This window comes from Magnolia sinica, chromosome 1 (genome assembly GCF_029962835.1).
Source record: "Magnolia sinica isolate HGM2019 chromosome 1, MsV1, whole genome shotgun sequence".
Taxonomy (NCBI): Eukaryota; Viridiplantae; Streptophyta; class Magnoliopsida; order Magnoliales; family Magnoliaceae; genus Magnolia; species Magnolia sinica.
This window is the reverse complement of record NC_080573.1, coordinates 3161522-3186038: the sequence shown is the minus strand read 5'-3', so window position 1 is coordinate 3186038 and position 24517 is coordinate 3161522. Positions and strand designations below refer to the sequence as shown.

Genomic DNA, 24517 nt, shown 5'->3' with positions numbered 1-24517 from the left:
GGACCACCTGAGTTCCGTGTACGGCTGATTTTTGGGGCAACCCATTCTTTAAAGGGGACCCATCAAATGAACGGTGTAGATGTTCGAAATATATCAAGGTGGGGCTCACCTTCCTACCAGGAAGGTGAGGATTTTGCATATATATAGAAGATCACAGGTACCAGAGAGCTTGGGTGTTTCAGTGGACTCAACATCCACACACATGCTTCCCATGAACTGTGGTAGATGTTCTTCCTAGTATAAAGAAAAGTACAATGTTCTCTGTCCCTTGCATATTGAAACCATCAAATTACAAGCCATAATCAGAATCCCAAATGATGAAAAAGAGACGCAAGAACACAAAATCCCAATCTTGCCCTCACTCCCTATTAATAAAGAAGAAAAAGAAAAATCTCAAAAACTCGAAAATAAAGAAACATAAATCGCCACAACCCAATCACATCTCTGTACAATCACACGACTTCAGAGATTATCCGGCAACGGGAACTGTTGCGATCCGAACGTGTGAAGCGATTTGTTCTGAACAAAGACGACTACCCCACACTTGCTGCTGTTGAAGCCTTCCCACAGAGAGAATTTAGCAGTACCCGTTACGTTCTTTTTCGCAGACAAGTCCTTGACGGTACAGATCTTCTCGAGCCTACGGACCACGTAGTCATTTGCCAGTACACGGCCTTTGTTCTCGCCCTTGGTGCAGTCGGTGACAAGCCCATTCTCGTAGAGTGCGACCATAACGTTGGCGCCATTGCTATCGATCTTTGTACGCAGGGATCCTGTTATAGAGACTTGGAGAGTGTCTGGTGCAGGCAGTTGGAATGTCGCCTGTTCGGGGAAGTGAAGGGTAGAATCGTCAAATTGGTTAATTAACTGCTTTAACGGCCAATGCTTAATTGACGGATATAGCCTTCTGACGAGAAGGCTTCTCAAGGTTTCGGTTGTTTGGGAGAATTTTACAATGGGCAAATGTTACCAATGTCCTTGATTAGCTAGAGATGGGGAGTGGGCCCACATGATTCTACTAATTTAAGCCAGTTAATATGCTGAGGTGGCTAATGCCCAAAAAATTCAGAGTGCTGGGTAATCCTAACTACAGTTGCACATCAAGTTGAGTCAAGTTGAGTCGGATAGAGTGCTGGGTAATCCTAACTAGAGTTGGGCATTGAGCTGACTCGACTCGATCCGGTTTTGAAATAGGCATGACCCAAACTTGATCTGGTTTGATACTGAGTCCAGCATGCCGAACTCAATCCAAGTCCAGTCTGGCCTCTTCCGAACCGAGTCCGATCCGGTTAGAAGTACCGAGTTGGGTCGAGTTGGCACCGAGTCAGATTGAAAGATGAGGGAGGGAGAGATTGAGAGTGTGGAGAGGAGAGAGAGGAAGAGGAGGAGGAGGGTGAAGGTGGTGGGTGGTTGCCGGGCTTGGAAGATGAGAAGGATGAGGGAGGGAGATAGAGAGGTCGGTCTTGGAAGATGAGGAGGATGAGGGAGGGAGGAAGAGATTTTGGGATTGGGTCGGGATAGGGAGCGGCGGGTAGGGTTAGAGAGTCGGGTTTTGGATCGAGTCATGTCTAACTAGATCGAGTTTCAGGTTGAGTCGGGGGTAACTTGAACTTGACTCGATTTGAGTTCGGATTAAGCGAAGCTTACTTCGTTTAGACCGACTCACCCATTCGATTTGGGTCGAGTCGGATAGGAACGAGTCGGATGAGTCAAGTTAGCCTGATCGAGTGCCCACCTCTAATCCTAACCCTTTGAAAGAATGACCCACATTAAGTGAAAAATGGTCCATTTATAGATGGTTATGAGAGACCAATCAATGAGAGCTTCTTTCGCACCGGTCAATCAATAGATGTGCAGACAGATCCCTGGTTCGGGTCACCATACATGTGTCACGTGTATGGTTACAACATGGAGGTGCAAAAATACCGTTCTTCCTGCCCCTCCATAACCTATTTAGAAATGCAATGATCACATGTGCTTCCATGGGTCCCACCGTAGCATTTGTGTGAAATCCAAACCAACCATGAGTCAGATGAGATGCCTTTCCTCCAGTAATAAGAACAACTCGGAATAATCCAAAACTCAGGTGGGCCACGATACAGAAAACAATGTCAAATCACCAATAAAAACTATATTTTTGCATAGTGTGGCCCACCAGAGTTATGGAATGACATGAGATTTCCGCTGTCACTTCGTTCTGTTACGGTAAGCCTGATGAATGGATTGGATGGAAGACGTTGGGCTCTGCAAACAATCTATGGTACGCGTCCCCCTCATAGCTCCCCATTGTAATACGTGGTGTGCCTCTCCAAAAACTTTTATTACGCTGGTTCCAGTGTTCTGGGTCTAATATCAAGGTGCACGTGTCATGGACAGGTTGGATGGAACATACACACAACGTTGGGATCCACACAGCTTGACCGTACGATATATATTCTCACGTATGTGACCATTCTCCGCTAACAAAGATTCTTCTATATTCAAATAATGCGACAATGACAAACACTCGTTATCTATATTATAAAGTAAAGCTTTAAAAATAACAATGCTAACTGCAGCATTATAGTAGAAGAATATGATTCGGTGCATGATCTATCTATATAAAAAAATGCACGTTCCTTGCATTATAGTAGAAGAATATGATTCGGTGCATGATCTGCAAACTATCTTCAGATCGAGGCCCCACCATGAGAATTTACCAAAAGCAAAGTCAGACCCATCTACTCGTCAGTTAGACCACACCACAGATGGTAATATCTAGCCATTGAAAAATAGGAAAATATAAGTGTTGTCCATTCAATGAGTGGATGTGGTTGATTTTTGCATAAGGTGATCTTCACGATGGGCCAACTTATTAGATAGATTGGATGTCGATGCACATGAAAGGTTGGAAGTTATTCACTTTATGAAGTCCCAATGGTCCAGATGCACATCTCAAAGAATAGGCAGATGCGATCATTAAGTGGGCCACAAGTGTTATATGACATGGACCATTGGATGATTTCTCTCAACCGCTATTATTTTTTCCATTGATTTTTTTGTCGTGTATGTGCAATCCATCAGTGATCATAACAGCCTATTACTACCAAATGACAGCTCGGGAGTTTGGTCACATGATGACAGCTAGATCTCATACGTGTTCTTCGCTGCCACCGGTGAGCAACGCAAAAGATTATTAACACATCGTCTCTAGCATCGCCACCGTACATGTGGAGATTTCCTAGGATGATCCGAACCATTCACTTGGTACGCTACTATTGCACTACATACATGGCCACAGCCCAAAAGAGTCACCACAGAAATGGCCGTCGCACTAACGGCATGAAAATGGATGGCCAATATTCAATGGGCACGATGCGCTTTGGACTCTGTCCACGGTGCGTGGCGCGCCAGATCAAAGGTTAAGATTTGTCACGTTCCATTCGGCCTAGCATGATGAGTTCACCTCATTGGGTCGGAAGAGGTACCCAATGTGGCCCATGGTACCCAATGTGGCCCATGTGATGTAACGTTCGGGTCTTACACGTGTGGATGGGTGGGACTATACACGCGTGTGCATCTTGTTAAGGTAGACGGTGAACGTCCAATTGAATAGTTAGGTAAAGGTTAGGTAAGGTACAGACAAGCAACACAAACTTGCCACCGACTTACACCTTATTCGTGACAGCTTTCAAGTTCCGACTCCCCTGCCCCACCCTAAATATAATATTAGTCCGGATCCTCTCCTTCTCATAAGGAGCGTCACGGGGACCAATCAGATTGCAACATGTAAAAAAAACTGTCATTGTGATGTAGAACATAAAACAAATACGTTACTAGCATGGTTGGGCCAAAAGAAGTGGATCATAGATTAATCGTAACTTTTGATCCAGTGGGTGCATAACCTATTAATCTTTGTTGAAACGGTCTATCCGAGGTGAAATCTGTCTGTTTCATTAAAAAAAAAAAACATGTACTCAAAAGTGAATTTTAGAATAAAATATTATTTTTAGTAATTTTGATTTTTTAATATTTTTTTATTTTTAGAGTTTTAAATTTTCTTGCTTTTTAAAAATAACTTCTAATTATATCATGATTTTACTATTTTTGATAATTACGAATTTTGATTTATTTTTTCTTTATTAATGGAATAAGGAGTCATTAGATAATTACCAATCAATTAAAATTTAAATTTATTAGAATTTATTTCTATTTTCTTAATCTTCTCGGTGAAGAGTCGAGATAAGCTCCATGAATTTAGAGTAGTTATTATTGGGGGAGATGGTGATCCAAGTCATCAGCATCATCTTGGCAAGCAAAGTATCGGATTCAAAATACTATAGTTTTGTTAACCGTCATCGCATTCACACGGTTGCAACGGCTCCAATCCTTTTAAGTAGCATATGATGTTACCGATTGTTAATATGACATGAATCATTCATTCATTCATACTGTAACAGAATTATGTTAACTGTATGATCATAACTCTAGTTATGTTAACTGCATGATCATAACTTTTTGAGTTGGGCTAATTTCTTATAAACATATATTTATTACTAGCCATATTTCACATGGTTAGAATGCGCAAATCAAATTGTTATTTTGGAATAAGGTGAAATTTAAAATGAGATTTATTTAATAAATGTTTCAAGATTATAATTAGACACATTTTGTTCCTTTCGTCAATCTTGACCGGCCATTTTTATAGTTTGGATCCACATCACCTATCTGGTAGGCAGCTTGGAAAAATTATGCTGATTGGATGATCCAAACCGTCCACTGAGTGGTTTGCAGAAATTGATGGACAAGACTATTTCATCAAACATAAGTCCAGTCATGGATGTTCGGGACCATCTGATTGCTGTAGTTTCTGTATAGAAATGAATGAAGATTAGATTAGATCTAATGTATGGACGAGATAGGTGATGTGACTGATGCCTAGTCCAAATGCAACTACGTGCATGGCAAGTTTTCCATAACACATGGCCCACCAGATCATTTCTCCACAATGAAAATTCATATGTAAAGTCAGATCTAGACCAACCATTTTGTTAGCCAATGTTTTGATGGTGAGGATCCAACCGATGTGATTCTTGGCATAATCCAGAGCAGCTCGATCTTGAAATTGTTAGAACACAATCTGGCTGGACCATCCTAACCATCCCGTTATCAGCCTTTCATTACACCATCTGGCTACCGATGGTTAGGATTATCTAATCTAGTTTATTATTGAGAAATGTATATACTCCAAGGTGGGCCACATAGGATGGTCATTCGAGATTGATTATTCCACCGTTCTTTTTCGCTGTGGCCTAGCGACTATAGAGACCGTTTAATGGAATACTACCTTACGTGAAATGTCCAAACCAGAACACATGCAACGAAGACGAGGGTATTTTGATGATATCGACGTACCTGCAGGGACGGCGCGGGGAGCCGATTAGCAGATCCAACGGCTGAGAGTAGCGTATCCTCGTCCGTGCCGACGCACTGGTGCTGACCCTGGACCACCACCTGGGGCGTGTACAGAGTATCGAGCATCAGGGTCTCCACATAGGCCTTCTGACGGACGGTCCAGATGCTGGATCCGAACGGGTCCTTCCAGCCAAGATGGTCCCAATAGTCCACGTGAAAGGCCAAGACAATGACGGGGAAGTCCAGCTGGAAGTCGCCCCTCCCGATCCGCGACAGCAGCAGCTCCGCCTCCGGTGACGTGGCGCATCCCTGCGACGAGAAGAGCTCCACCAGCACGGCTCCGGCCCTCCTCTGCTCCTCCGCTGCCTGGTCGGCTGTCGCGTTTTCAGCGAACGGATTGTCGCCGGAGGTGGATGAGGAGAAGCAGCCATGGCCGAAGCAGGCGAAGAGACGCGCGGCCATTGCCGGAGGGACGGTGAGGTGGGTCAGATGCGTCAGATGATGTGAAGGGAAGAGGAGGGAGAGGGAGCGAGAAAGGAATGATTTTGCGTAGAGGGAGGAAAAGAGGGCAGCTTTTAGAGGTTGGGTGGTGGAGAGGGAAACGTGGCGAGGTGGACGGGTTAGCGGCAGAGAATGCTTCTCTTTCGCCGTTGGTTTTGTATTTTACCCGTACACGTGGCGGGATCGGGAGAAAAGGGCGGTAGAGGATTCCAAATACGAGAGAGAGAACAATGTTCTGGTCCACTACGGACGCGGATTGCGTCCTACCCCCGCCCGTCTCTTCCCACGAACGGGCAGTTATGTTGGCTGGCCCACTGTGATGTATCGGTTTATCCACGCCGTCAATCCCTCCTCTCGGATCATTTTATGTTATTTTTACAAAAATAAGGCAAATCTAACGTTCATGTGGACCACACCATAGATGACTATTGCATTTAAATGCGACGGCATTTAATACTTTGTGCATTTAAGGCAACCAAGCTTATTATTTGGTGTGGTCCACTTGAACGTTGGATCTGCTCTATTTTTGTTCACATACCATAAAATAATCCTAGAGGATGGATGGACGGCGTGGATAAACCCATACATCAAAGCAGGCCCTCCCACAGAACTGCCCGATCGGGGCTAGAGACGGGCGCGGGTAGGACGCAATCCGCGTCCGTACACTACGAGTATCAGTACTAGTGCGCATAATTGGCTTACACGTGGAGGAGAACACGTCAATCCAACCGTATAAACAGTGTTTTCCAATGTAGATGGGTTGTATTCTGAAACCCTTTCAATTTCATCATACAAAAATAGAATTTTATTTTTATTGAATTTTGACCATTAGATGTGATTCATTGGAAAATATGTGGTGTAGATAATTTGCTGTGTATATGTTTTGGACTTATCAAAGTTGCCGACACCATTTGGACGGTTTAGATTAAGATTTCGCATTGTTATGGATCCTAGATCTCCCGGCGTATCAAATAACTTGTGGACAGCAGTAAAATCTGTATCTGAGAAAACGATATATACACTGGCGGAGAATGGCAATATACGCGCATGTACAGAGGCCGTGCATTCTCTAATCCTGACTGTTCAAATACTATCCCATATCTGAGTAGGTCATAAATTGAAAAGGTTAAACTGAATGGATTATTATTATTGCTCTTATAATTAAAAGATAAACGGTTAAAATGAAAAGCAAGTCCATGGACGAAATTCGAGAAATTAATGTCTGGTAATTAGACTTCGGATTCATCCAATTAATCTGATCTATATATATTTCCATTCTATTGTGATTTCCGAAATTTAACGGTTTGGATTGACACATATGCATCGCACGTAGGCATCGATGGTATTCATGGTTACCAACGCTCGTGATCTGTCTCTCAGTGGATACACAAAGAGTCCCATCTGTAGTTTCGTTACTGGCACGGACCGGTGGACGACACGTTGCGTGGTGGGAGGGGCTTGGTTGCCTGTCAAAAACGGACAACAGGCGTAGGTTTGTAGGTTCGAAATCTATTGGCGCGCGTGCATTTTTTTCCACCGCCACTCGCTGGTCACACGTGGAAACTTATTGCACGTGGGTAACATCAAACCAGTTCTAAGAAGGATCTTTCCTTATAAATATGCATTTATCCAGGATTGTTTGTTCATCAGCTGAACCGTATTTGGAAGATAAATAGTGGATATTCAAGTGATATCAATGGATGATCCGTATGCAACTCACTTCTGGTCTCCACATGAAAACATTGGCCTACTTTTGCATTTAAACAGGTGTGGACACCTTGATGAGCGGCTTGGATCTAGTTTACCTGCTCTGAACTGGTACTTATATGCGAGGAGTACAAAGAATGTTTAGTCGCTCGAGTGGCGTGTTTTTTCTACGAAGGACGGGCATAAACCGACGTAAATAAAAAACAGCTTCGGACGCAAAACCATTAGGGTAACAGGAATTCTCTGTTGACCTGATAACAGAGGATCCCGACTCATTATAAAATGATCTAAACCAATAAATGAACAACATGACTAAATTTGTGATGTGGCCATTGCTTGGACCAGTACAAAAGGTCCCGTCAAGCACAAGTCTAAGGTCCCTGATTGTAGCTTTTTATCAGTTTTGCATCCCTTGTTTTTGCTATGTCACTAATGTTTTCCTTTCATTTGTCTTTTTTTTTTTTTTTTTGTTGCATTTTTTAAAGTAGAGGAGTCACGTATATACCATATGACCCGTTAGGCTACCAATTTGCTTATGCTATTATCAATTGCATCTCCAAAATTATTTTGATAAAACACTTCAAACCTTGGTCATGTAAATCAACTATTAAAAGCTATTAATTAGCCGCTCAATTGTAACCCTATGCTTGTGGCTCATTCAAGACTTGGAATTTAATGATTTTTTTGTCAAAGAATATATTTCAACTAGCTTATTATAATTAATGTGTTAAACATCATATTTATATACTAATTAGGGATATTAAATTTGATTTAATAATTAAATTCAAATCCCTATAAACACACTATATAATTTAAGTTCATGGTTATTTTTAGCCTAAAGAGACTTCTATCTTAGGATGCCAAACAGGGTAGGAGAAATCCAAGGTATTTCAAAATGAGAGGATTTTCATCCAGGTATTTTGAAATCAGGATGCCAAGTGAGGCCTGATTATCCAACCAAGTCATCATCAACCTCATGCTGATCTTTTGTACGGATAGAATATTTTGCATGTGTTGCAAGCATTGTATATTTTCTTTTCTCTTTCCAGGCAAGCATATAATCTTGCAACTCACAGCAATTTTTGTTAAATCTAATTACCTCCACAAGTATGTGGGGGCAAAACTGTTGATACGGTGGGGCACTGCACGGATGAACCATAGGCCAAAAGTTTCATTTATTTGAATTCAATCACCAGTGACTATTTAATTGTATATCCACTTCATCCATTTGTTTTTCTAGCTTATTTTAGAATTCGGTCTCAAACATGAATTAGATAGAAAATTCAGGTGAGCCACATCACAAGAAACGGTGATCATTGGATGCTCTCATTAAAAACTTTCTAATGCCCATGGTAATGTTTACTGAACATCCAACCTATTAAAAAAGTCACAAAGAAATGAAAAATGTCAAATCAATCCAAAAAACTTTTGTGATTCACATAGGGTTTTTAATAGTCGACTTGAAATTTTTATGTGGCTCAGTTTTGAAACCATGGCCTAAAATAAGTCAGAAAAATTGATGAACGGCGTGCATATATAATGCGGACATTGAGGTGAGCTCACACTGCCAAGGTCTCACTCACATGGCTTGGCCCCATTTGCACCCAAGTCACGATCCACACACCTCGCACAAAATGGGTCACTGCCACCTGCAAGTGCTTCTAGCTTGCACATCTATATCGCTGAAGGGGGAAGCGGATTGCCAGTGACCCAGTTCTTTGGGCTGCGTGGGGCCAATAGGGATGTCTTTGATGAATCTACTTTGTTCTTATATTTTGAAAGACCATGATAGAATATGTTTGTAAAAATCAGGCAGATCCAAAAGTCATGTGTGCCATGCCACACAAAATGGTGGGATCGAATGCCTGTTTTGCATCCGGATTATACTTGCTCCTATAGTTTACCTTAGGGCCTTTTTGGATTCGTGTTTGCAGGTGTATTGTATAGTATTAAAGTGTGTGATGTGACATGTATGGTGTTTGATTCCAAGTAGGCAACCGAGGAATTCTATGCACACGAATACAACGTATTGCAAAAAATTCAATCGATTGTAACGTACTGTCGGACGGCTACGCTGTCATCTGTATAGTTTCTTCAATGTCTTATATTCGTGTGGGAGGGACTTTCAGAACGTTTCTACACCATCTCCTCCATAGTTCATCTCCGAGAGTTTGCAAGTTGCCATCCAACTGAGAAGGGGCATGTTGTGATTAATCCTAGCCATTTATCACGTTCTGATCTTTTTTGCCATTCCAATAGCAACTAAACCCAAAAAACAAAAAACAAAGCTAGGGCAATGTAGGCCCATTTCAGCCAGCTAAAAGAGGAAGACTCGGATTGTTTCCAATGGCCCAAAAACCCAGCCTTAACCAGCTCTGTCTCAAAGCAAACAACCCCAAAAAGTGTCTTTGCACGGCAGGAGCCAGCCGCAAGAATCTTCTTCGACAGGGGACAATCCTAGCTCACCTGTCCTTTCTTCTCTTGGCTTCGACACCATCGCCAACTACGCATCCACTGCAAATCCTCCATTCGTAAATCCCACCACTGCCATGATTCTAACAGCCCTCTTCTTAAAACCTGGTGACCACCACTCCTGTATTCAATGGCTGTCAGCTGAATCGACTTCGAAAAACCCATCAGATTGCCATGGAGACCATCGCTGTCAGTAATAATGGTAGCCCATATATCTGCCGCCAGACCGGAACTGAGAAGAAAGAGAGGAGAGTTGTAGGTTTATTCCTCACCATCCATGTCAGCCATGGCTGTAGCTAATTCCAGCATTGGTTATTTATTTACTAATTTATTTTTTTAATTCAATAACGGTTATCATTATTCAATCAGAACGTGATGGACGGCTAGAATTAATCACAACAACAACACTTGAAATAGAATGTATGAGAGCTTACAAATCGCGATACTACTACACATACTACCAATATTTATATGTATATATAATATGTGACCCTTATTCAAGAATCCGTATACATGCTAAGACAATACATCTTATCCCAACATTGGTTATTGACATATTTTTATGGATGTATTTTGAAAACCAACCAACGTATATATGAAAAGTATATGAATAATATGCAAATACAATACAATACACCCTAAACGCAAATCCAAACAAGCCCGTGGGGGCAGTGATTCTATGAACCATTTGAAGGGCATATAAACATATAATAATCCTATGAACGGTTTGAATGGCATATAAGCATCATGGCCAGCTCTAGGAAAGTTTTAAACAAGGATGTTGTTGATACCGTTTTGTTGGTTTGGCCCACCCGAATTTTGGATATCCTTAATTTTTAGATCTGTCCTGTCATGGTCTTTTAAAACAGATGGACCGATTGGATTTGTCACGGGCATCCGTGTGGACCTCACACAGCCTGGGCATTGAGATATCTCCCTGCCCGGGGTCAAAGGCGATCTGCTCCCACCGAAGGGTGCTGCCCATCCGTCATTTCCTGGCCGTCCTTCCTGGGCTCCACGTCGTGGGGAAGTCGACTCATCAGGATGGCCATATCTACGTGTGCGTTAAACATGTCCATTCTTATTTTCTTGAAGCCGTCCATTGATTTCGTACCCGCGTGGCCCACCTGATAAATGGACTATCCTGAATTCAGGTGCGCACCATCCCTACGGCCCGGAGCTCACTTATGCACCGGTCCGTTGTCCCACACACATACCAGACTGCGTGTAGAGGTGCATGAAGCCCTGCCAAAACTCACACTCTATAGGACGCGGATTGCTTACTGTCGCAGTAGCCACGGTGCTCTGTGGGCCCCAGGATGATGTATGTGTTTTATCTATGCCGTCCATCTATTTTTTCCAGAGAATTTTAGGACATGAGACCAAAAATGAGGCAAATTCAAATCTCAAGTGGACCACACTACAAACAAAAAGTGGTGATTGAACGCCTAACATTAAAAACTTACTAGGGCCGGATGTAATGTTTATTTTCCATCCAACCTGTTGATTAGATGACACATAGCTGGATGAAGGGAAAAAAGAAATATCAGATCCATCCAAAACTTTCGTGGCTCCCATGAAGTTTTTAATCGCGAGCATTCAATTACCACTCTTTCCTGTAGTGTGGTCCACATGAGAGTTTTATATTCTCGTTTTTTGGGCTTGTACAATAAAATGATCCGGCGAATTGGTTGGACGGAGTGGATAAAATACATACTTCATGGTGGGGACGAAAGAAAACCGTCCAGTCGCTACTGGCTACTGACAGCGTCAGTAGGCAATCCGCGTCCGACGCTATATCCATACCATACGTGCCAACCGTCCATTGGCCGTCTTTCGAAGCAGACGCATCTTCCTTCCCATCCAGTGCCTGGATAACCCATCTTCAGAACCAAAACACCACCGCCAAGTTTAGCTGATCATCTGCCATCCATGGCATGTGCTATCGCTTCCTCCGCTATTTCCAACCTTCCTCTAAAAAGGTTAGAAGAGTTTTCTACTACTCTGGAAAGTCATTCACCATATTATTCCACTTGAATTTCTTGCCATTGTTTTGCATTTCATTTTCATAATCTCCATCCCCTCTTTACTGTTTTGGATTTAACATTCATAATCTAGACCCCCTTTCAAAAAAAAAAAAAAAGAGGAAAAAAAAAGAAGAGAGAGAGAGAGAGAGAGAGAGAGAGAGAGAGAGAGAGAGAGAGAGAGCACTAGCACTAACCCCCTTTGAGTTCCATGTCTGGAAATTAAAATAGTAGAGCTTCTACACTACTTTGATCTCCATAATCGAGATATGGTGTGGGCATAGCAATCGAAGGGGGTGTAGATATCATTTCCCATTTCGTGTTCCAATTTCATTCATGCCATAATGCAAAATGGGAAGCGATATCCACACCCCCTCCATTGATTTGCGCACACCCATATATCTGCATCCATTCCTTCAGGAAATTTTCCACAAAAATGATTGGAAATTCCCAGAGATGTTCATTTCCCCTACTTCTATGGTGTGTAGGAGTGTGTAGCATTTTAATTTCCAAAAATGAAACAAATCGAAATGGGTGGGTTGGGTTAGATAGTGGTGGCTCCTTATCAAAGTGCTTGATTGTTTAACAATGTCTTGAAACCAGGACCTGATTGAACGGCTGGGATAGGTTTGTACAGTAACCGGTTACCTTTCAAGGCCTGATCTCTATAGTATCCATTTATGGATTCTGCCTGGGTTACAAGGATCTTTGGTCCAACCATAGAACCATTCTATTTCTACCAGGATGGTTTGGACCCGAACTGTCAACCTTTATCTGTTTTTTTTTTTTTTTTTTTTTTCCATTCTGATTTTAAAAATATTTTAGTCAGTCAATTATGGCATCATGATGACATCATGGTTGATCTGGTTGGACCGTTGGAATGGCTTGGACAGGCCTCCACATGGATGGTTTTGCATCAGGTCTGGGTCTTAGAAAGTATAATTCAATTAGATATAAATGATTTTACCCATTTTCTTGTTCTCGGGTATTTCTCCATTTTTATTGTAATAACGTGCAAAAAAAAAAAAAAAAAAAAAAAAAAATCCCAAATTTTAGTATAAGCATGAAATGTGAAGCTTGGTTGGGTGAATCCAATTCACAGGCACATGTTTCTGAGATCTAGTACTAAGGCTTTCAATGGATACCTGGTGGCCCCGGCCATGTTGGAATGGGTTTGGAGCTATTTTTAGACTAGGTCGTAGAAACATTGGGTTAGTTTGGGTCAGGTCTCGGGTGCCCGGCTATCTATATGCATGTGATAAGACTCTGGCCATGTACTCGGCTCCATCCATATACTGTGATAAGAAGATGTACTAATCAGTCCAACCTTTTAATAAGCTCCATCCAGATTTTATCATGATCGTCATCTACCATTGCTTGTTGGCTGGGTAGCCAATGTGATAAGATGAAACTTAAGATGGGACGATGGTAATGTGTGGGTATCCACACTTGCCAGGTGGGAGCCCCCAAACTTGACAGGTTTTTAAGGTGGTGTTAACATTATTACGCATTATCTGTATGTGTCGTTTAAGGCGGGTTTTAAGGCGATGGTCATGTGGAGTTTTTTTAAAAGGTGGTTTGAGATGAGGGAGATTGGTTTTGATAGGATACGGTGCTTCGTACCACAGAACTGTATGGGGTTGGTTTTCACTCTTGATTTCATCTTTTATGATGATCAGAACTGTTCATATTCTCATTACTCATAGAAGTTTTAACCTTGTAATCATGCTTTGTTGATAATCCTAACCTTCGACTCTTGGATTTTAATGTCAGCAATTCAAACCTTACATTTCAATGTTCCAAATTCATCTTTATACACAATCATCCATTCAACAAATGTTTTGTAGGATGGTCTCTGTGGCATAGAATCCACAGTATGAATGGTTCAGATCATCTTGTAATCTTGGGGTGAAAATTCACCCCCGTTTGGTAGCTGTGGTAATGTGGGAACCATATCCTATAAAAACCCCAAGGGAGATGGGTTTGGCCATGCTTGTCAGTGCAGTTCATGGAATCCCAAGATTGCTCCAAGCCATTTACGTTGCAGAGATGATGATCATGTATGGTGATTGTGACCGTTTATTCACTGGTTGCCACATGAGTAAGCACCATCATTTAAAAAAAATGATGATTTTCCTATAATAGACGTCAAATGTACGGTCCGCTAAATCAACATTACAGAACACACTATACACTTGCACAATGTGGATTTCTTATTTTCTCTCACATTCAATAACAGTTGGCCATCCACGTCTCTTCGGCCTCCTGTCAACACTCAACTCATACCTGAGTTCCAAAGACCTGATGGGTATTTGAAACCTGGCAGGTTCTGGGTCCAGAATTCAAAATATACCCAGACCTGGTGGGACCCAACCCAACAGGACCTGGAGCCCGAACTGACCTGTTTGGGTACACTTGGATGGGACCTGAACCAGACCTGCTTATAGCCCTATCCGGTGCACTCATCAGGTAGGACCTGTCATGTACATGCCCTTGCAGGTCTAAGATGATCCACTTTCCAGATGGGCTAGAAGTGTGCATTGAGTGTGGATACTGGTCATTTTTTTTTTCAAGCTGTCCATTTCTTATTGTACATGACCAGCTCAAGATAGACCTGACTTTTGGCCAGGAAACATACAAGTAAGACATGCCTGAAGAACGGTTTGGATCTCACACAAGCGTGTCATGTTGGCGTGTTGCTCCAATGGCATTCTAGAAACCAGCAAAACGTGCAAAATATAACAAAATTTGGGATGGGGTCCCACATCTAACACTTAAGTTTGTGTACATCAAAATTTTGTGCAACTAGCATTGAATGACATTCATAGATGAATCATCAAATATTTCTTTATCTTTTTTTCCATGGTAATTTCCATAATTTAGTATTATTGTGAAATCGCAGAGAAATAGCTAGAAAATCCTTGCCAATGATCATCATGAGTGGGCTGCAACTTAAATCAGAAATGAAATTTCTCCCATTCAGAGGGGAAATGGTTGCTATGTTCTTTGCCAATGCATCCATACGAACCCAAGTTCCATTTGAGACCGATAAAAACCATTTGATTAGCCACTCCAGGCATTCAGTGCCTGATGATTTCCACATGGCTAATTGGGCTGAAGCATGTGCGACCGATCAAAGGCCACCAGATCATGACGATTTCATCATGGAATGCTTTTTGGCTCATCAGGTATGATGGTGAGTCTCCTCATATGTTCATTCTTTTTGCATTAATCATACATTTAAATGATTAGATTCTTTCACCATTTAATTGCATAGTTGTTTTTTAAAACTGAAAAGCATCTGAGGATCCCGAAAATTAATCCGTTTAGCCACTGAGATCTGATTGTAGGATTCCCTACTAATTTTCAAACTTCACATCATATATCTAGAAGCAATGTTGGTCTTGGAAAGCATCCACTTCACAATATCAATGTTAGGCAGGTAATACCACATTATCAGGTGTAAATGTGATGCTGATGAAACGGAAGTTGCATGGAAAATAAGTGCCATTTTACTCTGCTTGTACTACTCCCTTCTAATTTTGAAACTCTATATAATGATCCAGAAACAACGTTGGGTCTTGGAAAACAAACAATTCACAATATCAATATTAGCATAAACACACACTTGTGGTCACTGTAATGGGCAGGTAATACCACATTGTCAGGTGTAAAATGTGATGTTGATGAAATGGAAGTTGCATGGAAAACAAGTGCCATTTTACCCTTGAAATGCATGCATTTATTCAGATTCACATTTTTTAAAATTTTAATCTAGGGCCTTTTTGGTAGACAACTAAAATGAGTTAATATCATTTTAGTTATAGTGATGTTTTAGAGACCAGATCATGATTATTGGTTATCAAAGTTACTGTTAATCCTTACCAAAAAGAAACATGATCTCTAATGCATATTTATGATTAACTAAAATGTTATGAACTCATTTTTTAGGCATCTACCACACAGGCCCATAAGTTTTTGATTACTTAAACAATGTTGTCGTCAGCGGTCATCAACTTTTTGCTGTTTGATTGAGATTATGACTTGTGCAGAAAGTGGCTTCAATTGGCTTCCCAGTGGCAGTTCTCGTGACAAATGCATTGATGTTCTCCTTGCCTTTTGAAGCTTTGGCAGAAACATGTGAGGCTGATAGTATCTCCACTTTCAACATGCCTTTGTTACTCGGAATTGCCCTTATAGGGGCAGCAGTTGGAGGTAAGATAATGTTACAACATTCCCTACTAATATATGTTTTATGTCAAAGTTTGAACTTCACCTGGCTTTTTTTGACCCTACCTGACTGAATCTTCCCTTTGCCTCTGTGGCATGTGACTCCGTAAAACCAAATCTTGGTGGTTTTTTGGACCCATGGGTCAAAACCCGTGATGATTCTATGATGGGCCATTTTTCACCACGAGTGTCACAAAAATGAATAACTGAATTTTGGGATGAATGGGTTTGATGCACCTAAGTCTTAATGGTTGCCCACTGCCATAATATGTGAACTAGAACTCTTGGGCAAAGGCTAGATTTATGGGGGCCTACGCATTGCACAAAGGATCATAAAAATGGAGAGACGCCCAACCATGTGTTGATAAAATCCTAGCTGTAAATAAAGTGTGAATACTCTGGCATTCAAGGGACTCCCTCAGCTAGGCAAAGGTCTTCACCCTTCTATTTATTGTCTGATCTACTTTTATTTATTTATTTATTTATTATTTATTATTTTTACACACGCGCACACACACACACACCCCACACACTCACGCCTTAGTGGGATTTCACCGCTTTTGGATACTCGAACCCTTGACCGGGTGTTGAAACTCCTGAGAGTCTACCACTGGGTATTGTCTGATCTACTATTGGGACCCCAAATATTTTATTTATTTATTGGGACCCCCAGCTGTTTGAAGGGATGAGATGAAGCTACCTTCATTCATAAAACATTTATTTGGAGAATATCATGTTCTTTTTAGTTTTTAGGCATGGGGGCTGCAGGTAATTTTAAATTTATAACCTTTTTTTTTTGAAAGATAATAGTTTATTTAGCCAAAGGCAGCAGTAAAGAAAACAAACACAGAACAATGCAAAAGAAAAGAAACCACAAAAAGAAAACCTAAAAACTAAAGATACAACACCCCAACCCCACGGCTGAGAACCCAAACATAGTTAAGGAGCCCAATCCTTGAACAAACACAAGACATGATTGAATGCCTCAGCTGAGAAAGCTGTTGAATTGTAGAAGTAGCAATTGTTCCTTTCAGAGGAAATGGCCCAAAGGACAACTAAAGGATGATAGGCCGACTTTCCCTACCTAGAGAGCCCTCATCTCCCCTATCCCAAGAGAGGATCAAATCTTCGATAGAGGTTCGCATAACCCATGAGACATTAGCCAATTTGAACACCTTGTACCAAATGGCTGTAGAAAAGGAACAATGGAGGAAAAGATGGTGAACACTCTCGGCATCTTGGAAGTTGAGAAGGCACGCATTGGGCAAGATCATTCCCCTTTTCCTCAAATTATCGACGGCAATCATAACCTACGCGCATATTTTTCTCATCATTGCACAAATGCAGTTTTAATGAAAAAATAATACTTGTCTTTAAAAGCATGGTACTTATCTTTTAGAGAATTTTAAATATTGGCAATATTGTTGACATTTTCGGTATCACTAAGTCAACAATATCGAATTCTTGAGTAATGAAAGTTCTAAATATCATCAATAATTTTGATATCATTAGTGATATTTGGCGATACCAATGATACTAGTGATATTTTGCTCTCTGGACAATATAGAAGTTCCTTTATATTGTCCACAATCATCAATACCCAGGATACATCTATAAAACTCTAGAAATTCATGAGCAAATAAAAAAAAATCCCGAAAATTGAAAATTTATTTTATTTTATTTTATTTATTATTATTATTTTTTTTGTGTGTGTGTGTGGGAATTTTTTCCCTTAGGTGATTGTAGACAGCCCACCTAGGCTAACAACTTGACGGGGCATGGATGACTCTTAAGAGCTCACTACCAAGCTTAGCCATTACCTTAGCCTTACATAAGCCTTTGCCCCTCCTACTTCTCTAGGCTCCCATTGAGTGTATGCTCTGTGATTTGTCGGAATCCTGGATTCTATTATATTAGAAACTTGTGGTAGCCTAGTCCTTTGACACTTTATAATCGCATCCTCACACCTCCTCTTACCCCCTTGCTTTTCTAGGTACTCTCTGGATGTATGCTCTGTGATTTACCAGAATCTTGGATCCTGTCACGTCAGAAATCTGAGTTTACCTAATTGTATTTTTAGTACTTGGCATTTTAGTGTAAATTCATCAAAATCCCTAAAATCAGCTAATCATACGAAGTAGAGAACGCACAGACATTGCACGTCTGTGCGGGCAGAGAAGGTTCTTAACACCTACCCTCTTTGTAACTGAGGTCCCTTATTCAGAATCTCAGGCCGTAGATCAAGAGTCATTTCAAAGCAAGAAAGTCTTCAGATTCTCTAGCTTTCATAGATTTTGCAGGGTTTAGCTGACTGCCGGGTTTTAAGCTAATTGGCTACTGGCGACTCCAAGTCAACTACATCATCAGTACAAGTCAGCCCACATGCGCAAAATAAAGGCAAAAATGCGTGGGCACTATTTCTAGTGTTCATAGTGGTATGGACCACTCCTTTTGGTTTTTGTTGAATTAAAGCTTGGATTTGAGGCAGAAATCTTGACTCAAAGCAGAGATGGGTTGGAACTCAAAGGCAATTACAAAATCCATAGAAACTTCAAATACACACGCACATACATGTACAAAAATACACACACACACCTCACAATTCATGCCGTGCGTGTGTGTGTGTGTGTGTGTGTGTGTGTGTGTGTGTGTGTGTGTGTGTTTTCAAATGTTAGCATGAATTGCAATGTCTATGCATGATCTTCATGCATTGACATGGATTTGTGGCGAATAAATTAACATTTGATAGAGAGCATAGGGGAAATCCTAATTTCCTCCACTTTTACCACTTAAATTAGAATGAATGTTTTATTACTTGCATTGGATGGTTTTTGAATGATATGAGCTCATTTTGGGATATAATTGCAGTACATTGCTTTTTTTTTTTTCCCGGCAACACATGGTTTAGGCCCCTATAAAATGGGAACTTATTATGTAGTATGTACAGTTGTTTTTTGCAATCTAACTATTTGATTTATGGCTCATAAGCAACGAAAGGTTGTAACCAATTAGCCCCATTCAAAGGGTTAGGATCATCTAATTGGCGTGATTCTTGCACCATGGCTTGGTCCTAGTTGTATGAATGAATGAAGGGTTCAGATTGACAACAGGTCACCTAATGTGCCATTGAACAGTTTTGGGGACTTTGCTAGTGTTTCCATGAAGGTTGGTGCGTGTGTGCGTGTGTGGCAAATGCGATGTGTGTGCTTGCACATCAGACATTTAAGCGGAGGTTAAAGACTTAAAGTGAGGCTCTTGAAGAATGACACAAATTGCCTTTCCCCAATAAAGAACAACACATTTGCCTGCCATACTTGTTAAGGCATGTGGTTCTATCAAAAAGGGAGATGCCAACAAGCCAGGTCAGTCCATTTATTTTCTGGGCTTGAAATTATTGCAGGCCTGAAATTTAGTCCCAAGACTGGCCCCAGCAAAAGGAACCATGTTGGGTATTAAACCATAGCCTGAGTGTGGTCCATTTATCATCCTTATATTCAGAGCTAGAGTCTGTTCCAACAGGCAGTGTAAGCCCGGTTTGATCTGACCAAGCCTGTAAGTCTTTGGGCCTCTCCAGTGCATCGACAGTTTCACCAGAAAATCATGGATGCTTGCAAATTGTTGGCCTTTTATCTTCATTCAAATGTCAATTTTGTTAGGCTGTGCTTAAATTCAAGTTGCTCGATTTTGTAGGATTGCTTGCACGGCAGAGGAAAGGAGAACTGAGGCGACTGAATGATCAGCTACGTCAGATCAATGCAGCACTTAGAAGACAGGCAAAGATAGAGTCGTATGCTCCAAATCTGAGCTATGCACCGGTTGGTAGAATACCGGAAAAGGAAGTCATCATTGATTCGAGGAAGCAGCAGCTGATTTCAAATTTGAAGACTGGGAAGAATTTCCTGAGGAATCAAGAACCCGAGAAGGCCTTTGCGGAGTTCAAGGCAGCTCTTGAGCTATCTCAGAGTCTGGGAGATCCCATTGAGGAGAAGAAGGCTGCTCGAGGCTTAGGTTCAGTTTCTTATCCATGCCCTTTAACTAAAATCGATCCAATTTTTTAAAATAAGTGGGTTTTGATAATCTTACAAATGAATAGAAGGGATAGCATTGATTCCACACATTTCCCCAAGTAGGCGGAGTACTTTTCGTATTTTTAAAAGGGAAAAGTTGAAAATCTAGTGATGTATCTCATTCACCACATGCATGTGTTCCTGCACACCTATCTAGACCATCTAAATTATGGGCTGTCATCTAGATGGTGCATGGCCCTGCAGAACTCTTAAGTGGACAATTTTAACTCTCTAATTTGGGACCATTAAAAGGATGGTTAAAACAAAGATTGTCAATAGTCCAAATTTAATGGCCAAAGTTAAGCTGTCAATGGGTTGGACCTGGGCATAGGAAGTGCAAAAATTTAGGCCCAGGTGGGACTGTCCTTGGGTTGCCATTCAAAATTGTGGGGACAAAGTCATTGCATTTCCATGAAAATGACAAAAATTAATGGGGTTGGGTTGGTCTGCCTGGTTTTCAGTCTTTGCTTGCCATGGATAAGTTCTTGCCTATATTCCTAGCCTGATGAGCTGAATCCGGTCTAATCGTTCAGGCTAGAGTACTAATTAGGCTGGGCTTGGTGTCAATGTCAATGGCTTGTCTAGTTGTACTGCCCTAGTTTGGCTTCAGAACAAGGATGCAATGGTCTTTCATTGGTAAGGGGAATATCAGAATCGGACTTCATCGATGTGATACTCTCTCTTATTCTTCCTTTTCTTTTCTTCCTCCTTTTTCCTAGCCAAAAATTTATAAAAATATCAGAAAAAGGGAATAAAAAAAAGAAGGGAAGCACAAGGATCTATTACTTATGTTTTTGACATGTTTTCAACCATGTTTGGGACGATTCTTGTCTTTGGCCTCTACAGTAGGTGTTAAAGCATTTAGAAATTAAAATATCTTTGGTTCATCGTGAACTTTTATTGGTATTTTAACCATATTTTAGCCAAACATCATACGGATCACCACAAATTAGATTAACGTATATTGTGTTTTTTTTTTTTTTTGAAAGGTCAATAAACACTCTTACAGCTACACGCACCACATGGGTTCTCGAACTCATACTTTAATTTGGGGTCTCTACTCATGGCTCAGTGGTAGACACTGTGTTTCAACTCTGAGGTCATGGGTTTGAGAATCCAATATGATGAACAATATTCTATCACAAGTAATTAGATGCATGTTATCCCAATTTAATAAAGACCATGAGCGCCACCCTGCATATTTCACAGTGGCTGCGCCCAAAGCATATAACATATGCTATTTTACTTTGTACAAAATCACAACTTATCTGTTAGCATCCACAATTTACCATTTCCCCCTTTTCTGATTTTCCCCAAATTGTTCACTCAGTGCTCAAATCCAGTATTTTGATCTCCATAATAGGCCTCTATTTAGTCAACAATGTCTTTACAATCCTTCTTAAGGTTGAAATGAAGAAGAAGCTGAAAAGGGAAGATTGGTAAAAAATTTGAAAATTCACTTTTTTTTATACCCACATTAGCCATGTAACGACACATTGGGGGGTGTATTGTGGCCAATATACATGACTGTCCACCTGATACACCATTTGCACCCACATCGCATATTGGGTTAGGCTGATAGGTTCTGAATATGTATCGTATTTTAAAACCATGATCTTGGCCAAATAATCACCCATGCCTATCATGTAGATGTATTTATATATGAGTAACATTTATATAAGATTTTCATATTGGGGTCCTCTCTCTCTCTCTCTCACTCTGTGAGGATGTTTTCATTTCACTTCTTCATTCAGGAGCATCTCTCCAGAGGCAAGGCAAGTACCGAGAGGCAGTAAAATACCACTCTATGGTTTTGGCGATATCTGAGCGAGAGGGAGAGGATTCTGGCAACACTGAAGCATATGGAGCGATAGCAGACTGTTATACCGAGCTTGGAGATCTCGAGCGGGCTGGCAAATTCTATGACAAATACATTGCAAGGTTACAAAGCGACTGATTTACTGTTCTCAGCATAATGAATTATGCTTTAAAGTTTTTTTTTTCTCTAATTTATCGTGTGGGCCACAATGAGCAATCCAAATGAGCCCTGAAGTCTTTTCTACTTTTGGTAACCGTTTGATGTCAAAACATTCTAGTAGAGATCTAACATTTTAATAGGCGGATTAGACAAAATTTCAAATGAAGTTCCTTGCTCAGTTAATGTTCTCATGCAAGTGTTTCATTGCCTCCTCCTTCTTATTATTATTATTATTATCATTATTATTATTATTATTGTTTTTGTTTTCCTGAACACACCAGACAAGAAATGTCTCCGTGACACAGTTATGCACAATCCTGGACGTTCATAAGGTGGTACCCCATGGTTGAATGTACCCTGAGCCCAAGAATCAACATGTGGCCCTTTTATCAGGCATCCACGGCTGTCTAAAGAAATGGATGACTTGGAAAATGACAACCAATGGTATACTTTTAAGATTGTGTTTTACTTTGCTAATGAGTGGGCCACCCTATTCATTTGAGGTTTCATAACACTTAGCTTAATATGACTACCGTAGCTAATATCACTGAGATCTTGAAAATCTGGTGCAATATTAATCAAATGACACGTTAATATTGTGAGATTTTCAAAGCCACTTTTAATTTTCTTCCATTTTATCATGAAATTATTGTCATATTAACACAAAAATATCCAAAATTTAAATAATCATTACACACAAATGTGCATGCGCGCACGTGTATGGGTCATAGCAAAGTGAGAGGGAATTCCCTCCCTTGATTTGCCTCTCACTTTGCTACGGCTCACCAAATTTTTCGATCAGGCTAACTTTCGAGCCTTGAGGGTTTCATGAGGCAACTTGTCTAGTGGACCGTTCGGATTTTGTGCCCACATCACATGTTTAAAAGTGCTCATGAGTTCTCATATGAGCATCTCTCTCTCTCTCTCTCTCTCTCTCTCTCTCTCTCTCTCTCTCTCTCTATATATATATATATATATATATATATATATATATATAAGCATGTGTGTGCATATAAGCATGCGCCTATATATATAGAATTTAAAATAATTTCTTGCTTTAACTTTTAAAATTTTATTTTCAATGAGATTTTTCCCATGATATCCCAAGAAAAACCAAAAAATCTGAGCTGAGAAATTGCCAAGGTTGAAATTTGTGACTGTTGAGTATGACCACTCCAGTTAGAACTGGCACTAGGATCGTTTTTAAATCTTCATGATCTGTGTAGTTTTATATCGTGGACCATATTCGAAGGTAGGCGGTGGAAGTGAACGGTCTGTCTGGGTTCAAAGGCCATAAAGCCAAGCGTGCAGTGAAACTAAAACAGGTTCGTTTGTGGCATGAAAGACCCTCTGGCCTCTACCGTAAAGATTGCCAAAGGCCCAAAATTGCTTTTTGACAGCAAAAGCGGTTCCTCTCCTCCATATGTGGGGGTTGAGGCGAGTTCCCGAGCCAATCCATTTAATAATAAGAACTGATAATATGCAGGCGCCTGCACCACTCCTTGTGTTACAGGACACTTTTAGCCATTGGATGCATTATAGGAGGTCGAGCTGTGTGGGCCCCACCGCCATATATATATATATATATATATATATATATCCACCCAGTATATGGGTCAGCCCCAAGTAGGAATAAGTTGGGGGTTTAAGTTGAGCTTGTCTAATTTTAGTCCGTATTGATGGTCATCAAATGTACGGTTAATGTGAAAAATCGGCAGGCTCTGGTTTCAATAGACAAAATGGCCATCAATCAAAGGTTAGGATCATCCAAACTATTTTAATTGCGGCTACCCCTCATCTACGGTGGGCCAAGCATTTAGATGTTTGGTATAAATGGAGGTAAATAGGCCACGTGTACTGCGCCATATATTGATCCAAACCGTTGATCTGATGTGTGCACTGCCCCGTTAACGGTGGAGCAACAGAAATCTCCCCCAGTAGAACATCCTAAACTTATATTTGGTGGGAAAAAAGATAAAAACAACGTGCATGTTGAATGGAGAGCAGGCCGGATATGGCTCAATCAAATCCTGCCACGTTGGATTACTAGGATCATCAGGCAACCCGCCTTCTATAACATCTAACCCTGCTATGAGTGATGATGGTTAGGCTGGTTTGTAGAGGGTTCTTTCATTCGGCTGGGA

The 24517-nt window shown here is 40.8% G+C and overlaps 2 protein-coding genes across 4 annotated transcripts; one reads left to right on the top strand and one right to left on the bottom strand.

Moving 5' to 3' along the window:
* Nucleotides 1-240: 240 nt before the first annotated feature.
* LOC131236782 (uncharacterized) lies at nt 241-6014 on the bottom strand. The gene is made up of 2 exons (XM_058234219.1): nt 5395-6014; nt 241-822 (listed from the first exon to the last, which is right to left on the bottom strand). Exons 1-2 carry the CDS (start codon nt 5854-5856, stop codon nt 463-465), a joined length of 822 nt encoding a protein of 273 aa, XP_058090202.1. The 5' UTR covers nt 5857-6014; the 3' UTR covers nt 241-462.
* A 5883-nt stretch (nt 6015-11897) lies between these two features.
* Nucleotides 11898-22562, top strand: LOC131236765 (protein FLUORESCENT IN BLUE LIGHT, chloroplastic). 3 transcript variants are annotated; one of them, XM_058234192.1, is made up of 5 exons: nt 11898-12056; nt 15001-15286; nt 16151-16313; nt 20019-20336; nt 22150-22562. In XM_058234192.1, the coding sequence occupies exons 1-5, from the start codon at nt 12007-12009 to the stop codon at nt 22350-22352; spliced, it is 1020 nt and encodes a 339-aa protein (XP_058090175.1). In that variant the 5' UTR covers nt 11898-12006; the 3' UTR covers nt 22353-22562. The 3 variants fall into 3 exon arrangements, with proteins under 3 accessions (XP_058090175.1, XP_058090184.1, XP_058090191.1); XM_058234201.1 differs by lacking the exon at nt 15001-15286 and having other exon boundaries at nt 11916-12056; XM_058234208.1 differs by lacking the exon at nt 11898-12056 and having other exon boundaries at nt 15009-15294.
* The last annotated feature ends 1955 nt before the right edge of the window (nt 22563-24517 follow it).